At 44.0% G+C, this 15,805-nt stretch overlaps 1 protein-coding gene and 1 pseudogene across 5 annotated transcripts in view; both read right to left on the bottom strand.

The window, feature by feature from the left end:
• LOC139756594 (uncharacterized) overlaps positions 1 to 9,632 on the bottom strand; it is a 56,460-nt gene extending 46,828 nt beyond the window's left edge. For 3 of the 5 annotated variants that reach the window (XM_071676223.1, XM_071676224.1, XM_071676225.1), the window contains exon 1: positions 9,474 to 9,632. In XM_071676223.1, the coding sequence (XP_071532324.1) occupies positions 9,474 to 9,515 (42 nt within the window). In that variant the 5' untranslated portion in view covers positions 9,516 to 9,632. Of the gene's footprint in view, positions 1 to 9,468 lie in introns of all 5 variants that reach the window. The other 2 variants (XM_071676226.1, XM_071676227.1) reach the window with 2 other exon arrangements.
• A 1,013-nt stretch (positions 9,633 to 10,645) lies between these two features.
• LOC139756592 (oplophorus-luciferin 2-monooxygenase non-catalytic subunit-like) lies at positions 10,646 to 15,612 on the bottom strand (annotated as a pseudogene).
• Between the last annotated feature and the right edge of the window lie 193 nt (positions 15,613 to 15,805).

Below are 15,805 nucleotides of genomic sequence, written 5' to 3'. Positions count from 1 at the left end.
GACAAAGAAAGGCCACATCCATGCAATTCCATTTTCTACCTCGTGTGTACTACACCAAAACCACAGTTCCCTATCGAAAACCATGCCCCACAGACCTTTCCATGGTTTGCCCAACACTCCACATGCTCTTGTTCAGTCCATTGACAGCACAAAACTAGTATACCACATCGTTCCAGTGCACTCCATCCCGTGCATGCCTTTCACCCTCCTGCATGTTCAAGCCCCGATCGCTCAAAATCGTTTTCACTCCATCCTTCCATCTACCAATTTGGTCTGCCCGCTTTACTCGTTGCCTCCACTTGTGACATGTATCGTATCTGCCCACCTTTCATCACACTTTTCCATATGACCAAACCATTTCAACGGACCCTCTTCAACCACATTACTACACCTGTTATACTATATATATATATATATATATATACGCTATTCCCGTAATGTTAGGAAAATAATGGGGAATACGAGAGGCCTCCATTAGTAAAGTATTCTAAAAATGAAAAACAGTTGTCCTGCGGAGCTGAATACAGAGTCATTTGTGAAACTGGAGCCAGCTTGGCCTCGGCCTCCGACAGCTTATTGTCTTTCAGTGATGGAGCCTCCCACACCACCCGGCCTTCCCCCATACGACTTGTTGATTCACCCACCAGCACCTGGGGACACCCCCTGCACCTACCCGAGCCGCCCACTAAGTAATTATTTCCATACAGGGCTGCTGCCCTGCCCTCCCTCACCTGCTGGACAATAATGGGTGCAGGACACCGTGTTTCTCCTTCTTATACGTCGTCACGAGTCTTTGTTTCCACTTTAAAACACTAGTGCGAGTAGAGAGGCTCTCGTATGTACGTATACACTACGACTTTACAACGAGCGTGTCCTGTACCCTGGCTGTTACACTGACTGGCTAGTCGATTCTCTCCTACGCCAATGACCGTTGGGTAAATTCCAACAGTAGATTTGACCGAATTACACTTGTTTATTGATGGGTCAACCCTTTGGGAAGAACGATTATATATATATATATATATCCTAGCATTCAGAAGCGACTTTGATCCATAATTCTATGTGGTTGTCACAGCTTGGCTTCACGAAACCCATGATTTATCTACATATGGTGACAACTTGTCTGCCCCATAGCTTAAATCTATTACACACCGTCTACCACACATGACAGACAGAGGAGGAGAAGTAATTGGACACAGAGAGGCGGGGGAAACATGAGAGGAAAGTGTGATGTAGTGGCTCTGACTGGGCGCGACAAATCTTAAATAACATGACGCGGTAGTAATGAATTCAGCTAATTAGCCTCCACGCTATTACTTCCGTGGCCGCAGGGAAGGTCTATGACAGCATGTCCTTCGTTATTCATATATGCAAATCTACTTTACCGAGCAGGACCTGTCAGCTCCCAAACCCTCCTCCCAAAAAAAAGTTAATTCCCTAAAATTTGGGCCGATTTAATTTGTCCCATTTTTCATCTGGTTCGCTTGTTATGAAGTCACTTCGTAGGGAATTTGTGCCAGAATCAAACTGCTGGCTGGGGAGGCACTTCACCACATATGAAGAAATTTTCCGTCTGAAAGGACGTGAAAATACTTGAATGTGGGTCAGGCCTCTATACGATCTCTGGTAACATGGAGGTTACTTGGGTAGTGTTGGCGACGATAGTAGTCGTGGTGGTGGTCGTAATGATGGTGGTGACAGGTGGTGTCTGATGGTTAATGATGGTAGTGGTGGCGGTGAGGGTGTTGGAGATGCGTGGTGGTTCTAGTGACGGAGGTGGTGAAGGTGTTGGTTCTAGTGATGGTGTTGGTGAGCGAGGTGGTGAGGGTGTAGGGGATGGGTGGTGGTTCTAGTGAGGGTGTTGGCGAGAGAGGTGGTGAGGGTGTAGGAGATGGGTGGTGGTTCTAGTGAGGGTGTTGGTGAGCGAGGTGGTGAGGGTGTAGGAGATGGGTGGTGGTTCTAGTGAGGGTGTTGGTGAGCGAGGTGGTGAGGGTGTCGGAGATGGGTGGTGGTTCTAGTGATGGTGTTGGTGAGCGAGGTGGTGAGAGTGTAGGAGATGGGTGGTGGTTCTAATGACGGTGGTGTTTGTGATTGTAATAGTGGTGAGGGTAGTGATAATGGTGATTAGCAGTGAGCATGATGGTGATGTTAGTACGGGTGAAAATAGTGATTATGGTGCTGAGAGGGAGGAGTAATAACAATGGTATTTGTGGTTGTGTCCATTATGATGGAATACGTTACCTCACTACCCCTAAGTGGTGCATCACTCACAATAGGAAAAGGTCTAGCAACCATGGCGTATTAGCCTGTCCTCTCTCGTCCTGGTGTACGTGGTGACGGGATGGCATGAGAAATCTCCTCGCTGAAGTTTGGCTAAAAGCGATTGGTTCTCTTAACTGTTCGCCTAAGGTAGGACTCGGGTTGCAGGTTAGAAACGATGTCTAAGGATCCTTAGATCCTTATGACACGAGAATCCCATCAAATTGTTTCTTGCCAATTGATAATCAAATTGAAGTTTTCTCCCATTGAGCTCACGCACGCAGTGTGTGTGTGTGTGTGTGTGTGTGTGTGTGTGTGTGTGTGTAACGAGACTAACAAGGGAGATTATAGTGAATAACACCCAATTCATTACTTGCTGCAGTGATCAGAGGAGACTACAGATGTTAGAAGCCGCTCAAATTAGAAAGCACCTGTCATCAACATCGACAAACATGACCATCCGCCATACTGTTCTTTGATGACCCGCCAATAGGACGTAAACCTAATGCCATTTGAGGACGTATGGCACACAGTCATTGATCCGCTACAAGGTGAAGAGCCCGCCATTTCTGGATAGCAGTAACGCGGTCCTGGTTTATGAAGGTCGGAGAGAATTAGACGAGCCTACCCTGACCTCAGCTATACAACAAGACAATGGTTTCGCTTGGCCCTACTTAGTGTAACCAGTGATAGACTTCCTATATTCCTACTTCGTTTAATATTATTGTCCTGCATTTTTCCTCAAGAGCAAGTTTCTCTATGATTGTTTCCAAATGTATTTAAATCTTAACTCATACTACCCTTCACAGTAATTTCTTTCGCTTTTAGTGTTTTCCCTTAATTTGATGTTTATTTATGTTTGATGTATTGTGTTCATTGTGTTTTTCTATATTTGTGCGTTTTACATGTAATATCGAAGTTTTGTGACTTTTCTCTATAGATTCCTGATGATGCCTCTGAAGGCGAAAGCTTGATTGAAATAAATGGAAAAGTATGGACAACTGGTGTTTGAGCACCGACCTAACTGTATAATAGAAAATTAAACAAAGGAAGATCTATAACTAAATATGCTATGGTAATCAATATATATATATATATATATATATATATATATATATATATATATATATATACTGTGTACAGAGAGACAAATCGCAACCTAAACCAGGTATATGTTTATCGACCAGCACCTAGGGAATGATTTACTGCTGGATTGAGTGTGGGTCTCTTACCACGTCCAGGCTTCGATCCCAGACTGTCCCTTGGGTACCGATGAGTGCTTCTATGAACCATGAGGTCATCATGCAGATGTGTACGTGGAGACTCGAGTGGTGAGCCGTAACGCGAAGCAGTAAAAAGTAACGCCCCATGTGACGTCACGGTGAAGGTGTGACGCCATCAAACGGACGTCGGTAACAATGAGAAATAAAAGTTTGAGGTCACGACCCCAGGCGGTGTCTGAGGTCACTGTTACCAACATTCGGATGATAATTTCATTCATCGTCTCGTACTGACGCTCCCCAATCGAAATGAATAATGGCAAAGTATAATATCTTAAGAAGAATCAAATAATGAAACGTCTGAGGATTATTATCTTAATTTTTAGGACTGACAATAATGAGGTGACGAACGCAAGATAAATTAATGATTTATCTAAAGTGTCGCTGTCTTCGAAAGACATGTACAACACTAAAGCATTTATTCTACTTGTTAAGTTTGGATGCATATGTAATTATTTCTAACCGTAGTTTTCTCTCCATTGTTACACGGTTAAGATTTGGGTCAAATCTATTTCTTTGGTTCAGACACGTACGTTTAGGACGACCTATTCCGGTATATTTCTTTTCTCTTCACCGTCTCTTCGTTCAAGTGTACAGCCTAACACCATGTCCAGGATTTTGCTTATAGTTTCCACAAAACATCTCTAGTCAACATGGCTTCCTCAAAAGGTCCAAGTTTGAAGAGAACATTTAGGGCGGCAAGGATATACAGAGTGACTGGTAACACCTACTTGTTCCTGACCTTCAAACTCGGATTCATTCCTTTAGCATCTCATGTTTGAATCTTCACTCACACGCCCTATACTTTCATGCTCTTCATTTCATCATGGTCTTCATTGCATCACAGTTACTCACAAACTAAGACTATCTATTGTTACGTACACCTTACTTACATTCTCTAATCTTTCACACACTTTTTACTCTAATTCCCACCTCTTCATATACTATCTACTCTAGCTTCTTACTCTTCCACACACTTCTAACTTCGACTTCCCACACCTTCGGACGTGTAGTCCTTACTTTATGTCCTTACTCCTCCGGAGGATCTCCTCTCTTTAGCTCCTCACTTTTACAGAGCAAGGCCACCTAATTCCGAAGTTTCCTCTCTTATCCCGGATACTCCTCTCACCTTTTAGGATCTACCGCACAAGACACACATCTCCAACGTTCTCAGATCCTCTCTCGCTACCTCTCCTTCCTCCTGGAGTTCGATGTTTCTTGGAGTTGTTCCCCTCAAGCACCGAGCCACACAAACTGTGTGCACCACCCTCCTGATCCTCCTCACGTCTCTCATCCTTTGTTTTCAGACGTCTTCAAGTGGAGAGGTCTCAAGTTTAAACTCCATCGCTCCCTGGCCCTGGTTCCCTCACTCAAGACAACATCACTCACCACTTCTCTTGCTCTTCAACTTCATCACTTCCAGGTTCTCTCACATGCAGACTCCATCACTCCCAGATCCTCTTGCACAGTCTCCCTCATTGTAAAGTTCCCTCACGCACAGAACCCTCCCCCCCCCTCACTGCGAAGTTCCCTCACACAGACTCCCTCAATGCCAAATTTTCTCGCACAGATTCCCTCATTGCCAAATTCCCTCACACTCAGACTCCCTTACTCCCTTAATGCTAGATTTCCCCACACACAGACTCTCACTGCTATATTCCTTCACATAGACTCCCTCACAGTCAAGTTCCCTCACATAGACTCCTTCACTGCCATATTCCCTCACACAGACTCCCAGGTTCCCACATACAGAGACTCCCTCACTCCCAGGTTTCCTCATACAGACAGACCCTCACTCCCAGGTTTCACCTCACACCCAGGAGCGCCACTCTCCCGCCCGACTGGTAAGTTAGGTCTCACGCACCTGTTGTGTGTGGCTGGTGGCAGCGGCCGAGCTCCAGACCGTCAGTGGTCCAGGCTTTATATATACACTGGAGGAGCCGCCCCCGCTCCCACGCCCCCTCACACAGGCTCCACCTCCTCGCTGTTGAGCCCCGCCCACTAGTCCACACATACTTTCCACCCACAACACATTCGCCTACTCTGATCGCCTCCATGGCACCCGATCTCATTCTACCCAGACTACATTATTACAGAAATGCAACAATATTTTCTTTTCATATAGCGTTAGTTTCTCAATTTACATAATTTATAGGTTAACTCGACTTTGAAAGCAACATATACAGAGTCCGATTTAATGTTAGGAATGTAGATGATCACGTAGAGACATGGTAATGAACACAATCTGGGGCTACGAATACTTCATGATGTTCATGCAACGATGAACAAACTGCATATGGCATTAGAACTACAGAAATGGGGGCGAAAAATAAAGAGGCAATTGAACGTTAAATGTATAAAAGGAAAGTATTTCTCTACCATATATGCAATTGGAATCACCTTCTGTAGTTTCCCCACTTATCTAAAAAATCAAAGTATACATTTAGCTAATATATCCGTACACTGCTTATATCCTGTATTAGTTATATGGGAAGCTGGACAGTTTCCTCAAGTTATCTAAAAATCAATTACATATAGCTAATACATCCGTACACTGTGTAGATCCTGTATTAGGTATATAGGAAGCTGGACATATTCACTTGGGACGCCAGTTTAGGTTCACCATCCGGGTAGAGAAAGCCCCTTATCTGGGCGATGGGAGCTGGGTATGTCCACCAGAGGTCACGGAGGTGCCACCACACCCGTGGTCAGGGAAGGCAGGTGCCACCACACCCGAGGTCATGGAAGGCAGGTGCCACCACACCCGAGGTCAGGGAAGGCAGGTGCCACTACACCCGAGGTCATGGAAGGCAGGCGCCACCACACCCGAGGTCATGGAAGGCAGGCGCCACCACACCCGAGGTCATGGAAGGCAGGTGCCACTACACCCGAGGTCATGGAAGGCAGGTGCCACTACACCCGAGGTCATGGAAGGCAGGTGCCACTACACCCGAGGTCATGGAAGGCAGGTGCCACTACACCCGAGGTCACGGAGGGAGTTGCCATCACCCTCCATACACTTCATATATCCAGTATTCCAATCTACCCAATATTGTCCAATTCAAGTTCAAGGGCGATACTTCCACGAACATATGCAAATCAAACATGTACGAGGATCTCAATCTCACTAAATCTCACACAAAAGCAGTCTTTTACACTGCTTCTGGTCGTATACAACACGCAAGCAATTAACGGGACTGATTATATTCACCGAGTTATGAAAAGGTCCTTAGATTCCTCAAAAATCCTATTTGTAGGGACTCCTGCAGCTTAAAACCTGCGCTACATGCAGGAGCAGGGAAGTGATGGACACTTGAGTTGTTGGGCGAGACTTTACCCCCGATGATATAAAACCTCAGCAAAGGTTGACTTTTCACCCGCGATTGTAACCTCGAGCAGGTGGAGTCCGGTGACACCGTTAGCATGGTCTAGTGTGCGATACATTATCTAATCTACTTGTTCATTACGTGCCATACAAGCAATGCATCTGGTCAAGCACTTGTATGACCTCAGGCAAGACGCGGTGCCTCAGTACTGTTAGATAGAACTCATCTTGATCTACGCTTATGTCATCTGCCATAAATCATAGCATATATATATATATATTACATACGTACGTTTGTTCATGCATCTGTTTACTTTCACAAATAACGCAGAATCTTACGAGTCTTCGAGTCTACGTTAACCAGCGACTTTCCACCCTTCTGTCTCATGATTCATTGACACTTTGCCGTGTTAATGGCCCTTGGTCCTCTGCCCAGATGGAACAGAAACCCTCTTTATGAAACAGCTGGGAGGAATTGCTCACACGAGTGATGGACTCCAGCCGTGGGCTACCAGACTTCTCGAATATCGAATGGCTAATTTTTGTTCTGCTGTGTTCGAATCAGATATTTCGATCATAAAGTCCATTTGGCTTGATACTTTACAGTTACGTTACTCCATAGGGCCTCAGCTACCATAGCCACTGGAATGAGCTGTCCTGATGGTTGTGGCGGGGTGGGGGAGGAGCTAGTTCTGTCGTTCGAGTCAATAGTTTGGTCGTTAGGCATAGTTGGCTTGACTATATTTTTATATTTGCTCACGATACAAAACGTGACAAAGTTACGGGGTCCCTCCCTCCCTCCAGCTGTTCCCGATCTCAGGTGTCAAGAGTCACCGAGTTGCTGCCGCTACTACTTGAACCTCTAACAGGGACTAAATATTCACAGTTCCTGGTAGATCATCCTCCTCCCCCAAGTCTTGCCTGAACGCTTCTTGAAACTGGGAAGGAATTCTGACAATCGCCCGGGGGTTGGGTGGGTGTGGGAGGGTTAGATCATTTCATGGAACATTTTATGTGTTTTCATTCATATACTATCAAATTTCTCAAGTGTGATGTGATTTAAACAAAGTATTGGTTTTTGAGGTGGATTGTCTCCACGAAACATGTCGTGCCACATGTAAAGAAACATGTTAAATAAAATTGTATGAACTACTGAAGTGCGATTTCACCTTCATACTATCATGGATAAGTGTGATCAATATGAACAGACGAAGAAATGGCCTCATTTGCTTACATCCACTCTTTCGCTGTCATTTATAATGCACCGAAACCAGAGCCCTCTGTTCACAACCAGACCCTACAGAACTTCCCATGGTTTTCCCTGGCTGCCTCACAACGCCCTACTTCAACCCACTGACAACACGTCGCCCCCTGTATACCACATCGCTCTAATTCACTCTTGCATGCTTCGTTCCTTCCTGAATGTTAAAGTTTCCCTCTTTTCCTCGTTCCATTCACTTCCAATGTGTATCATCCCTCCGCCATCATCTCTTCTCACTCCTCCCCTCGATATGACCAAACATTTTCCACGAGATTAGATAAACTTATGTACTGGTGGGCGATTACACTTGAAAGAATCTACATTAAAGGCGACTTGTGCTCTGATCCTTCACAACTGTCGACTAATTAACCGAATGAACAATGAAATCCTACAACGAGAGAACTGTAGGAGTGGCTACATGAAAGAAAATGAGCATTTATGGAGACGAGTCTAATTACAAATAAAATGTTCTTAATTTCCTAGTTTTCTTGAAAGTTTTCCTTAAATGAAATCTAAGAGTGACGTTCTTTACTATGGCTCGAACCGTACAATGTTTTCAATTAGGGACACTCGGTAATAAAATTGTATTTCTTGACTATTGGAATTTCAATGATTTGTCCATTTTGCCCAGAGACCTACATTCAAGAATTTGTAGGAATACTATTCATTTTCTTGCAAAAATCAAAAACAAAACTGAATAGCATCAGCATTATTGACAGTGGTCTTTCGTAACAATCTTATTACCCATAACCAATTGGCTGGCAATAGTCAGAGACCTGAGATTGTATCAGCGAGGCCGAATCCCCACGACGTATTTGGCACACTTGTGTCTCAAAAGTTCACACAAGACAGCATGATCGCACTTAAAACTTGGCTCGGGAGGACACAAACCATAACCCCAATTGAGAGTGTCAGGGTGAACGAGTAGGTAACAAGACTAACGAGACGTCTGATGGTTTGTCAAACCTCTCTCAAAAACAGGGAAAACCAGGAAAGCAGAATGTAATAGTACCTGAAGCAATATCATCTATAGCTTGATCTTGAACCTCATATCTCTCGCATGTCATTTGTTTCTGAGGTATCCCCCATAATCTGGGAGGGTTGGGGGGAAATAGGGAATTTGGGGTTTTGGGTTGGGGAAGACGAGTGATTTTGCAGAGGAAACGAGGCAATACGACATCCTATTGACAGCAAATCACTCTCACTCAGCCAAAATTTCATGGTATACGTCCAAATCCAACGAACCTAATCTCACCAACCTAACTTAAACCTAAGGGTTCTACGCCCCAGACTCACAGGCCTGCCTATACCTTCCCTAACCGGGGGCTTGAACACCTGGTTACCTTACCAAAAGCACTTCACCAGAGAGGCCAAGGTTACGAGAAGACATGGTGTTCCTAAAGCAGATTTCAGGTCGATTCTACAGTTCCCCGTGGAGTGACAACCGCCTCACGACGCCTCCATCCTCGGACTGATTCACATGTCGAGGTTCCTCCCTCCTCACCAACATGTCGAGCGATTACTGGCTGAATGAAATGGGTGTTGTTGTCTGATTGGTTAAATAAACGACGGCGAAGTCACGTGAGAAATCGTGACCACGTGACCTCTTGATCCTCGCGCGTGCGCAGTGGTAAACAAGCGCACGAACACGTAATAAATCTAACGTCTTCGATGAATAATGCTTGCATCCGTGTGATATATTTCAAACTGTTTTCAGTATCTTTAAAAATGAAATATCTCCCTTAATATTCATTTGCGAGCTCATAGGAATATATGTATATATATGTATATATATATGAAAGTGCTTCTAAAAGATATAGATCTATCAGATGCATAGAAGAGCAATTTCTTAACTTTGGTGGGGCTTAAATTGCAGAAGTACATATTCATCACATCTTGTAATGACAATAACATTAGAAAAGGAATGTGAAATGTTTTTATGACTAGATTAGGTTACGTCTGCGGAAAATACCAGTTTTCTTTGAAAACCTGTAAGATTACATCAGAGAAAACATGTTTTTTGATGGGAAACTAAAGTAAATAGAGCGAGATCGCCAATCAGAAAGATTGATAGATAACCTGTCTTGTGTATCATATATACTGGGAGATGGTTCATTTACCGATGGATATATCGGTACAAGTGGATCATATAGCATTATGTTGCTGCTGTACACTATCCTTATGTTACTATATAACAGGATCTATCGCCTGTTCTTATGAAAGTGTGGGAGAGTTTCATCATTTATAATTTTTGTCGAGATAGACAAGAGGGCTAAGGGGTCAGGGTCTTCAGGTTAGGGGTTGGAAAAGGTTGATTGGTTTAACTGTTTTGACTAACAGTCAACCTGTATTTCAAGATGGCAGTGGATAGTGCTTTGAAATGAGTCCAGCAGGACTTATTGAAATTAGCGTTCATGTTCTCGCACATCAGTATTGATACCTGTGTGAATATTAATATTTGTAAGCACTTCTTCACAGGAGAAGTCGAGGAAGTCAGTAATGAAATGACGCAAGTAAAATAGATATCATATTTATACTATTTGACCCTACGATGAAAATTTCTTAACAAAATAATGACTAAATACATGTAAAGAAGTTTCTATGTATGCATGCAATGGGTTTCGATGTTTATATCCTCCTTTTTCACTTCTGATATGTCAGGGAAACTTCAGCACCATCTTATCCGGGTAGAGTCACAACTCTGGACCTTCTGGACAATTTTCTATGAAGTCGTCTAACGGCAAATCTTGCAGGTACATCCCGTTCTTGCACTTAGTGCCCTGGTGGACCTCCATCAGCAGCGTCTCGTTGAGGACTAGCCAATACACGTCGCAACCGCACTGCAGGAAGTTGTCTGTAGGAAAGACACACGGAGGAACCTTCAGTTATCGAACTGACGTAAGCTTAACCCAGGTACTTAATCTGTAGGAAAGACACACACGGAGGAACCTTCAGTTACCGAACTGACGCAGGCTTAATCCAAGTACTTAATCTGTAGGAAAGACACACACGGAGGAACCTTCAGTTACCGAACTGACGTAAGCTTAATTCAGGTACTTAATCTGTAGGAAAGACACACACGGAGGAACCTTCAGTTACCGAACTGACGTAAGCTTAATTCAGGTACTTAATCTGTAGGAAAGACACACACGGAGGAACCTTCAGTTACTGAACTGACGCAAGCTTAACCCAGGTACTTAATCTGTCGCCTATTCCCAAGAGAAGGATGAAGAGCTTGGTGGACTTTGAAGCACAGCTAAACCCATGATTCGAACCCATGAGGATCTAGCCAATGACCAGCCCAAATACGAAGCCCGCTAACCACCACACCATGAGGACCTACTGTGTAGTGACTTTTGATAAGCTCTGGGTAAGTGAGAGGCATCCCTGAAGTTTTATCATCGAACCGAATCAATATATACCAACATACCTCGTAGATCAATGGCGTTGTCTTGACCGACCTGGACCAACAGGTCTTGCCACGTCTCTTGTCGAAGCGTTTCAATCTCGTTGTCACGGAAGTTGACGGTAGCTGACGTCCGTAGACCTGCCCGGAGAAAATAGCATGGCAAAAGTGATTTTTGAGACTCGAATACCTCAGTCTGTTCCACCTTTACCTTCAGCACTCGCATGGTAATCATTGTGTTGTGGCAAATCGGTTACTTGGTTCGTATTGTGAAATTGTATGAGTCTAGGGAATTTTCCTAGTTCAGGAAAGACTAATATTTTCAGACATGAAAATACGATTTCAAAAATGGATCGACTGGAAAAGGATTAAAAGAATACGTGGATTTCACATCCCAATATTCACCTGATATAGCCATATGATGGAGATCAACTATTTGGTTCGTATGAAGATCGACAACTTGGAGAGTATTCAGTGGAGTACTAATGAACTTCTCGTTGAGTGTCCCTGAGAATCCATTTTTGCCCATCTTGAGAGTGTGGATGTGTTGCAGTCGAGCGAAGACGTTATGTGGCATAGTTCTTAGTAGCATATCTTCCAGGTTCAGGTACCCCAGCATCTTAGCCTCACTGAATGTTGTTCTTAGAGAAAGACCCAAGTACCCTGCAAGACTCAGGAACCTGAGGGAATCTGAGACAATGTCCGGCAACGTCTTGAAGTTGTTGTATGCCAAGCTCATGTGCCAGAGCTGCGTGAACAGTGGCAGAGACTCAAAAGGGAAACTGGTCAGTTCATTGCCTTGCAACTCAAGAATGAGTAATGTTCCGTGGGAATTCACCAACGCTCCATCCTGAACAGTATTTATATACGTGCCAGTGATGAGGATGTGTTGGAATGTGGCCGGACCGTGGAAGGCTTTGGAACTGGGGAGAAGGAGTGGTCTTTGTGATATTGAGCAACTTGAAGTCTGGAAATGGAATATCTTTCTGGAATATCTCGGCCAGCTGTTCCTCACTGTTGACATGCGAGCAGTCCATGTATAAGTTGAACTGGTCGTCTGTAGTACACACGCACGGTATGATATCCACGGCATCTGGACAAGGCCAGTTTGAATAAGGATATGGCGAGTCCTCCAAGTTAAGTTCAATACTGGTGCATCGGCCGCCGCTGCTCACAAGAGCCACCAGAGGCAGAAGGAGGAACTTTAACATCCTTATGGTCTCTCAAGTCTACAGGCGTGAAATAGAGTCAGGTGCCTTGGATGGTCTTTTTAATACCAGCGTTGTATCTAATCGAGAGCTCTTGGCTCAGACGCCGTCGATAGCGCATGCAGGCAAAGTACCATCATTATCTCAAGTGAAAACAAAGTGAACTTTCGTTGGAATTATTCAGTGTCTAGTTCTCTCAGTAAAAGATGCGAGCTGCCAGTAGCAGGGAAATCTGACGAGATCAGTCGAAAATGTAGACATTTCTTTTTTGTCCATGATTAGATCGCAAGGGAAAAAACATTTGCAAGCATGGTAGGGTCCTGTGTCCCAGTACAGATATGACAGTAAGTTGACAAGGGAGGAAGGTCGTGGGTAAGGTGACAAGGAGTGACGATGAGGTGAGCTGATAAGGTAACTTGTTCAGGTGAGCTGAAAAGATAACCAGACGAAGAGAAATGTTGAGGTGAACTGATGACGCGAGGTGGTGAGGTAAGTTGATGAGATTATGAAGTAGGGTCAGAGAGAAGGTGATTAAGTTGAAGTAGTAAGGCTATGAGATGAGGTGAGGTGATAGAGCGAGGTGAGGTGAGTTAATGAGGTGAGATGATGAAGTAAAAGGAGTGATATGAAGTGGTGGTGTGAGGTAATGAGGCCAGGTGGTACAAAAAGTCTAGAATTTGGTACACGTGAGGACAATTTTGGGAAAGGACTGGATGAGTGTAAAGGTCAGACATAAAGACAAGGTGTTAAGGATGAATGACAGAAGTATTAAGGACGGTCTGAGGAGGAGGTGAAGAGAAAGGGAAGAACTAAACATGGGTAAGGTGAGATGAGAATGTGAGAGGGGAGCTAATGAGGGATTTGCTCGTCTGAATCACTAGTTTAGGAACGAGTGCGACAAAGATTTGATGAAAATAAGATTGTATATACAACATTTATGGACAGAGGATAAAAAATGATAGACCTGAGGTAGTGTGGAGTAATGGTCAGTAGATTGTGTGAGACATCTTCCAGTCTTAGAAAACCTCGGGAAGGCAGTGGAACTTTTCTGTAGCGAGAGTATAACATGTGTGGGCGACACACAAGGATACGACCGTGTTACTCAGGGCTGAGGTTGGGTGGTGTTGCATGAAAAGCGAGGGAGATTTTCGCGGCACAAGTCGATGGCGGAGAAAGGTTGGGAGATGTGTTGCTCAAGGATGATGGAAAAGGAAATGCTAAGTATAATGCTGAAGATTTGAGAGTGAATTCTGAGGAGTATGGTGGCTGTGTTTGAGAAGGGTGATCTCGGGTGTGAAATCTAATTAGAGGATAATTCAGACAAAAAAAAAAGGTTTGAATTTCACGCATCTTGTTAGTCTCATTAGTGAAGACGGAGGGACGAATGGCTGGCTGGCAGGTGAGGAGTTGGCAAGTTGCCGGAAGGTCTGTTGGGGGTGACGAAGGGTAAAGATCAGGGTTCTCTCTTGCAGGACTGAAGCTTCGGGTCCCAGTGACAGAACTGGAAACTATGATGATGTATTATCCTGAGTCGAGAACGTAAAGGAACAAGAATAGAGGTGGAGTTCGGATACGCGGTGAAGAAGAGGATCACCAATCTATATGATCAACACAGTTGTAATCAACACATGATCAATACAGTCATTTCATCTTTTTCTCTCACTACGGCTGGCCTAGTCGATATTAGCTCTACTGGAGTGGTTGGGATACAAAGGAAGGATGGATGCTCGCTGTAGTGAGGTGGAGTCGTGGCTGAACCACTGTGAACACATGCTCGATGATGACCATCCACTCCAAAACATGGCTTACCTTCGGTTGTATAACCTTGATGAATTGTGTGACATTACTGTAAGTGACACGACGAACTCCCGTGTTATTCGTTGCAATCTCTCTCTCTCTCTCTCTCTCTCTCTCTCTCTCCCTGACTTTTTTTTTTGTTTTTATGTACTCTGAGAACAACAGATAAGATACGCCGTCTGGAGAGAATCTGACAGCCGGTGGGAAAAGACGGTGAATGCGACAGAAGTCGTGTGGTGGTGTACGATGGGGAGCGGGGCTGCAGGCGGGCGAGTGGGTTGTGGGGAATGGTGTTAGGGGAGGACCCTCTCCCATTGCTAAACATTGCCTCCTTGTCAACCGGGGAACCACACACACACACACACACACACACACACACACACACACACACACCTGTTGCTGAACACTGTCATGTCCCAGGGCCGTCTAGAGTTCAGCCTGACCCCTTACTGACCTCTGTCGTGCCTTGGTGACATTGTTTTGACCTTAATGATTCTAGGCTCACATTCCGGGTACTTTCTTGATCTTAAGGGTACCATGGAGGTCTTCATGGGTACCATTTTAACCCTTAAGGATGTTTTGACTAATGGTGGATATTCCACGAACGTCAAGGGGGTCGTGGTACTTCTCTGACCATTCAAATATAAATCAAAACTTGTCTGGTAGTTTACTAACCTCGAGAGGCGGGCCCAGCTGGCGCTGTGTTGACCCCAGGGCACTTCGGTGTTGCACTGGCAACTTATTTCGACTACGGGGATAAAGTAATGATCGAACAGTGATTTGGCCAATATGACAATAGCCTAACGAGTACTATGGTCAGTGCGAGGGCTAAGCAGAGAAGATGCAATTGCTGTGGGGAATCCATAGGTACTTGAGATTCAAAGAATACAAGGAAAAGCAAAAATAGGAACCGAACGCTGGGTCTTTTCGAGGCTGTTTGTGACCGTGGAATAAATCAGAAACGTAGTGATTATTGTGGCGAGAGTAGGAAAGCAGTGGATGACTTGTGGGGAAATATGTTAAAACTTGATATATAACAACGAAGGCTCAAATAATGTTAGTCGTATTAAGTGTATTCTTAAACGTGTTTTTTGCTTCTAAATACGATTATTCGTAAATCATTTGCCTCATGCAAAACAAATTGTTTTTATCCATTAATACAAATAATATATATATATATATATATATATATATATATATATATATATATATATATATATATATATATATATATATATATATATATATATATATATATATATATATATA

The sequence above is a fragment of the Panulirus ornatus genome, chromosome 22 (genome assembly GCF_036320965.1).
Source record: "Panulirus ornatus isolate Po-2019 chromosome 22, ASM3632096v1, whole genome shotgun sequence".
Classification (NCBI taxonomy): Eukaryota; Metazoa; Arthropoda; class Malacostraca; order Decapoda; family Palinuridae; genus Panulirus; species Panulirus ornatus.
The sequence above is the reverse complement of the archived record's forward strand: the minus strand, read 5'-3'. Positions and strand labels throughout refer to the sequence as shown.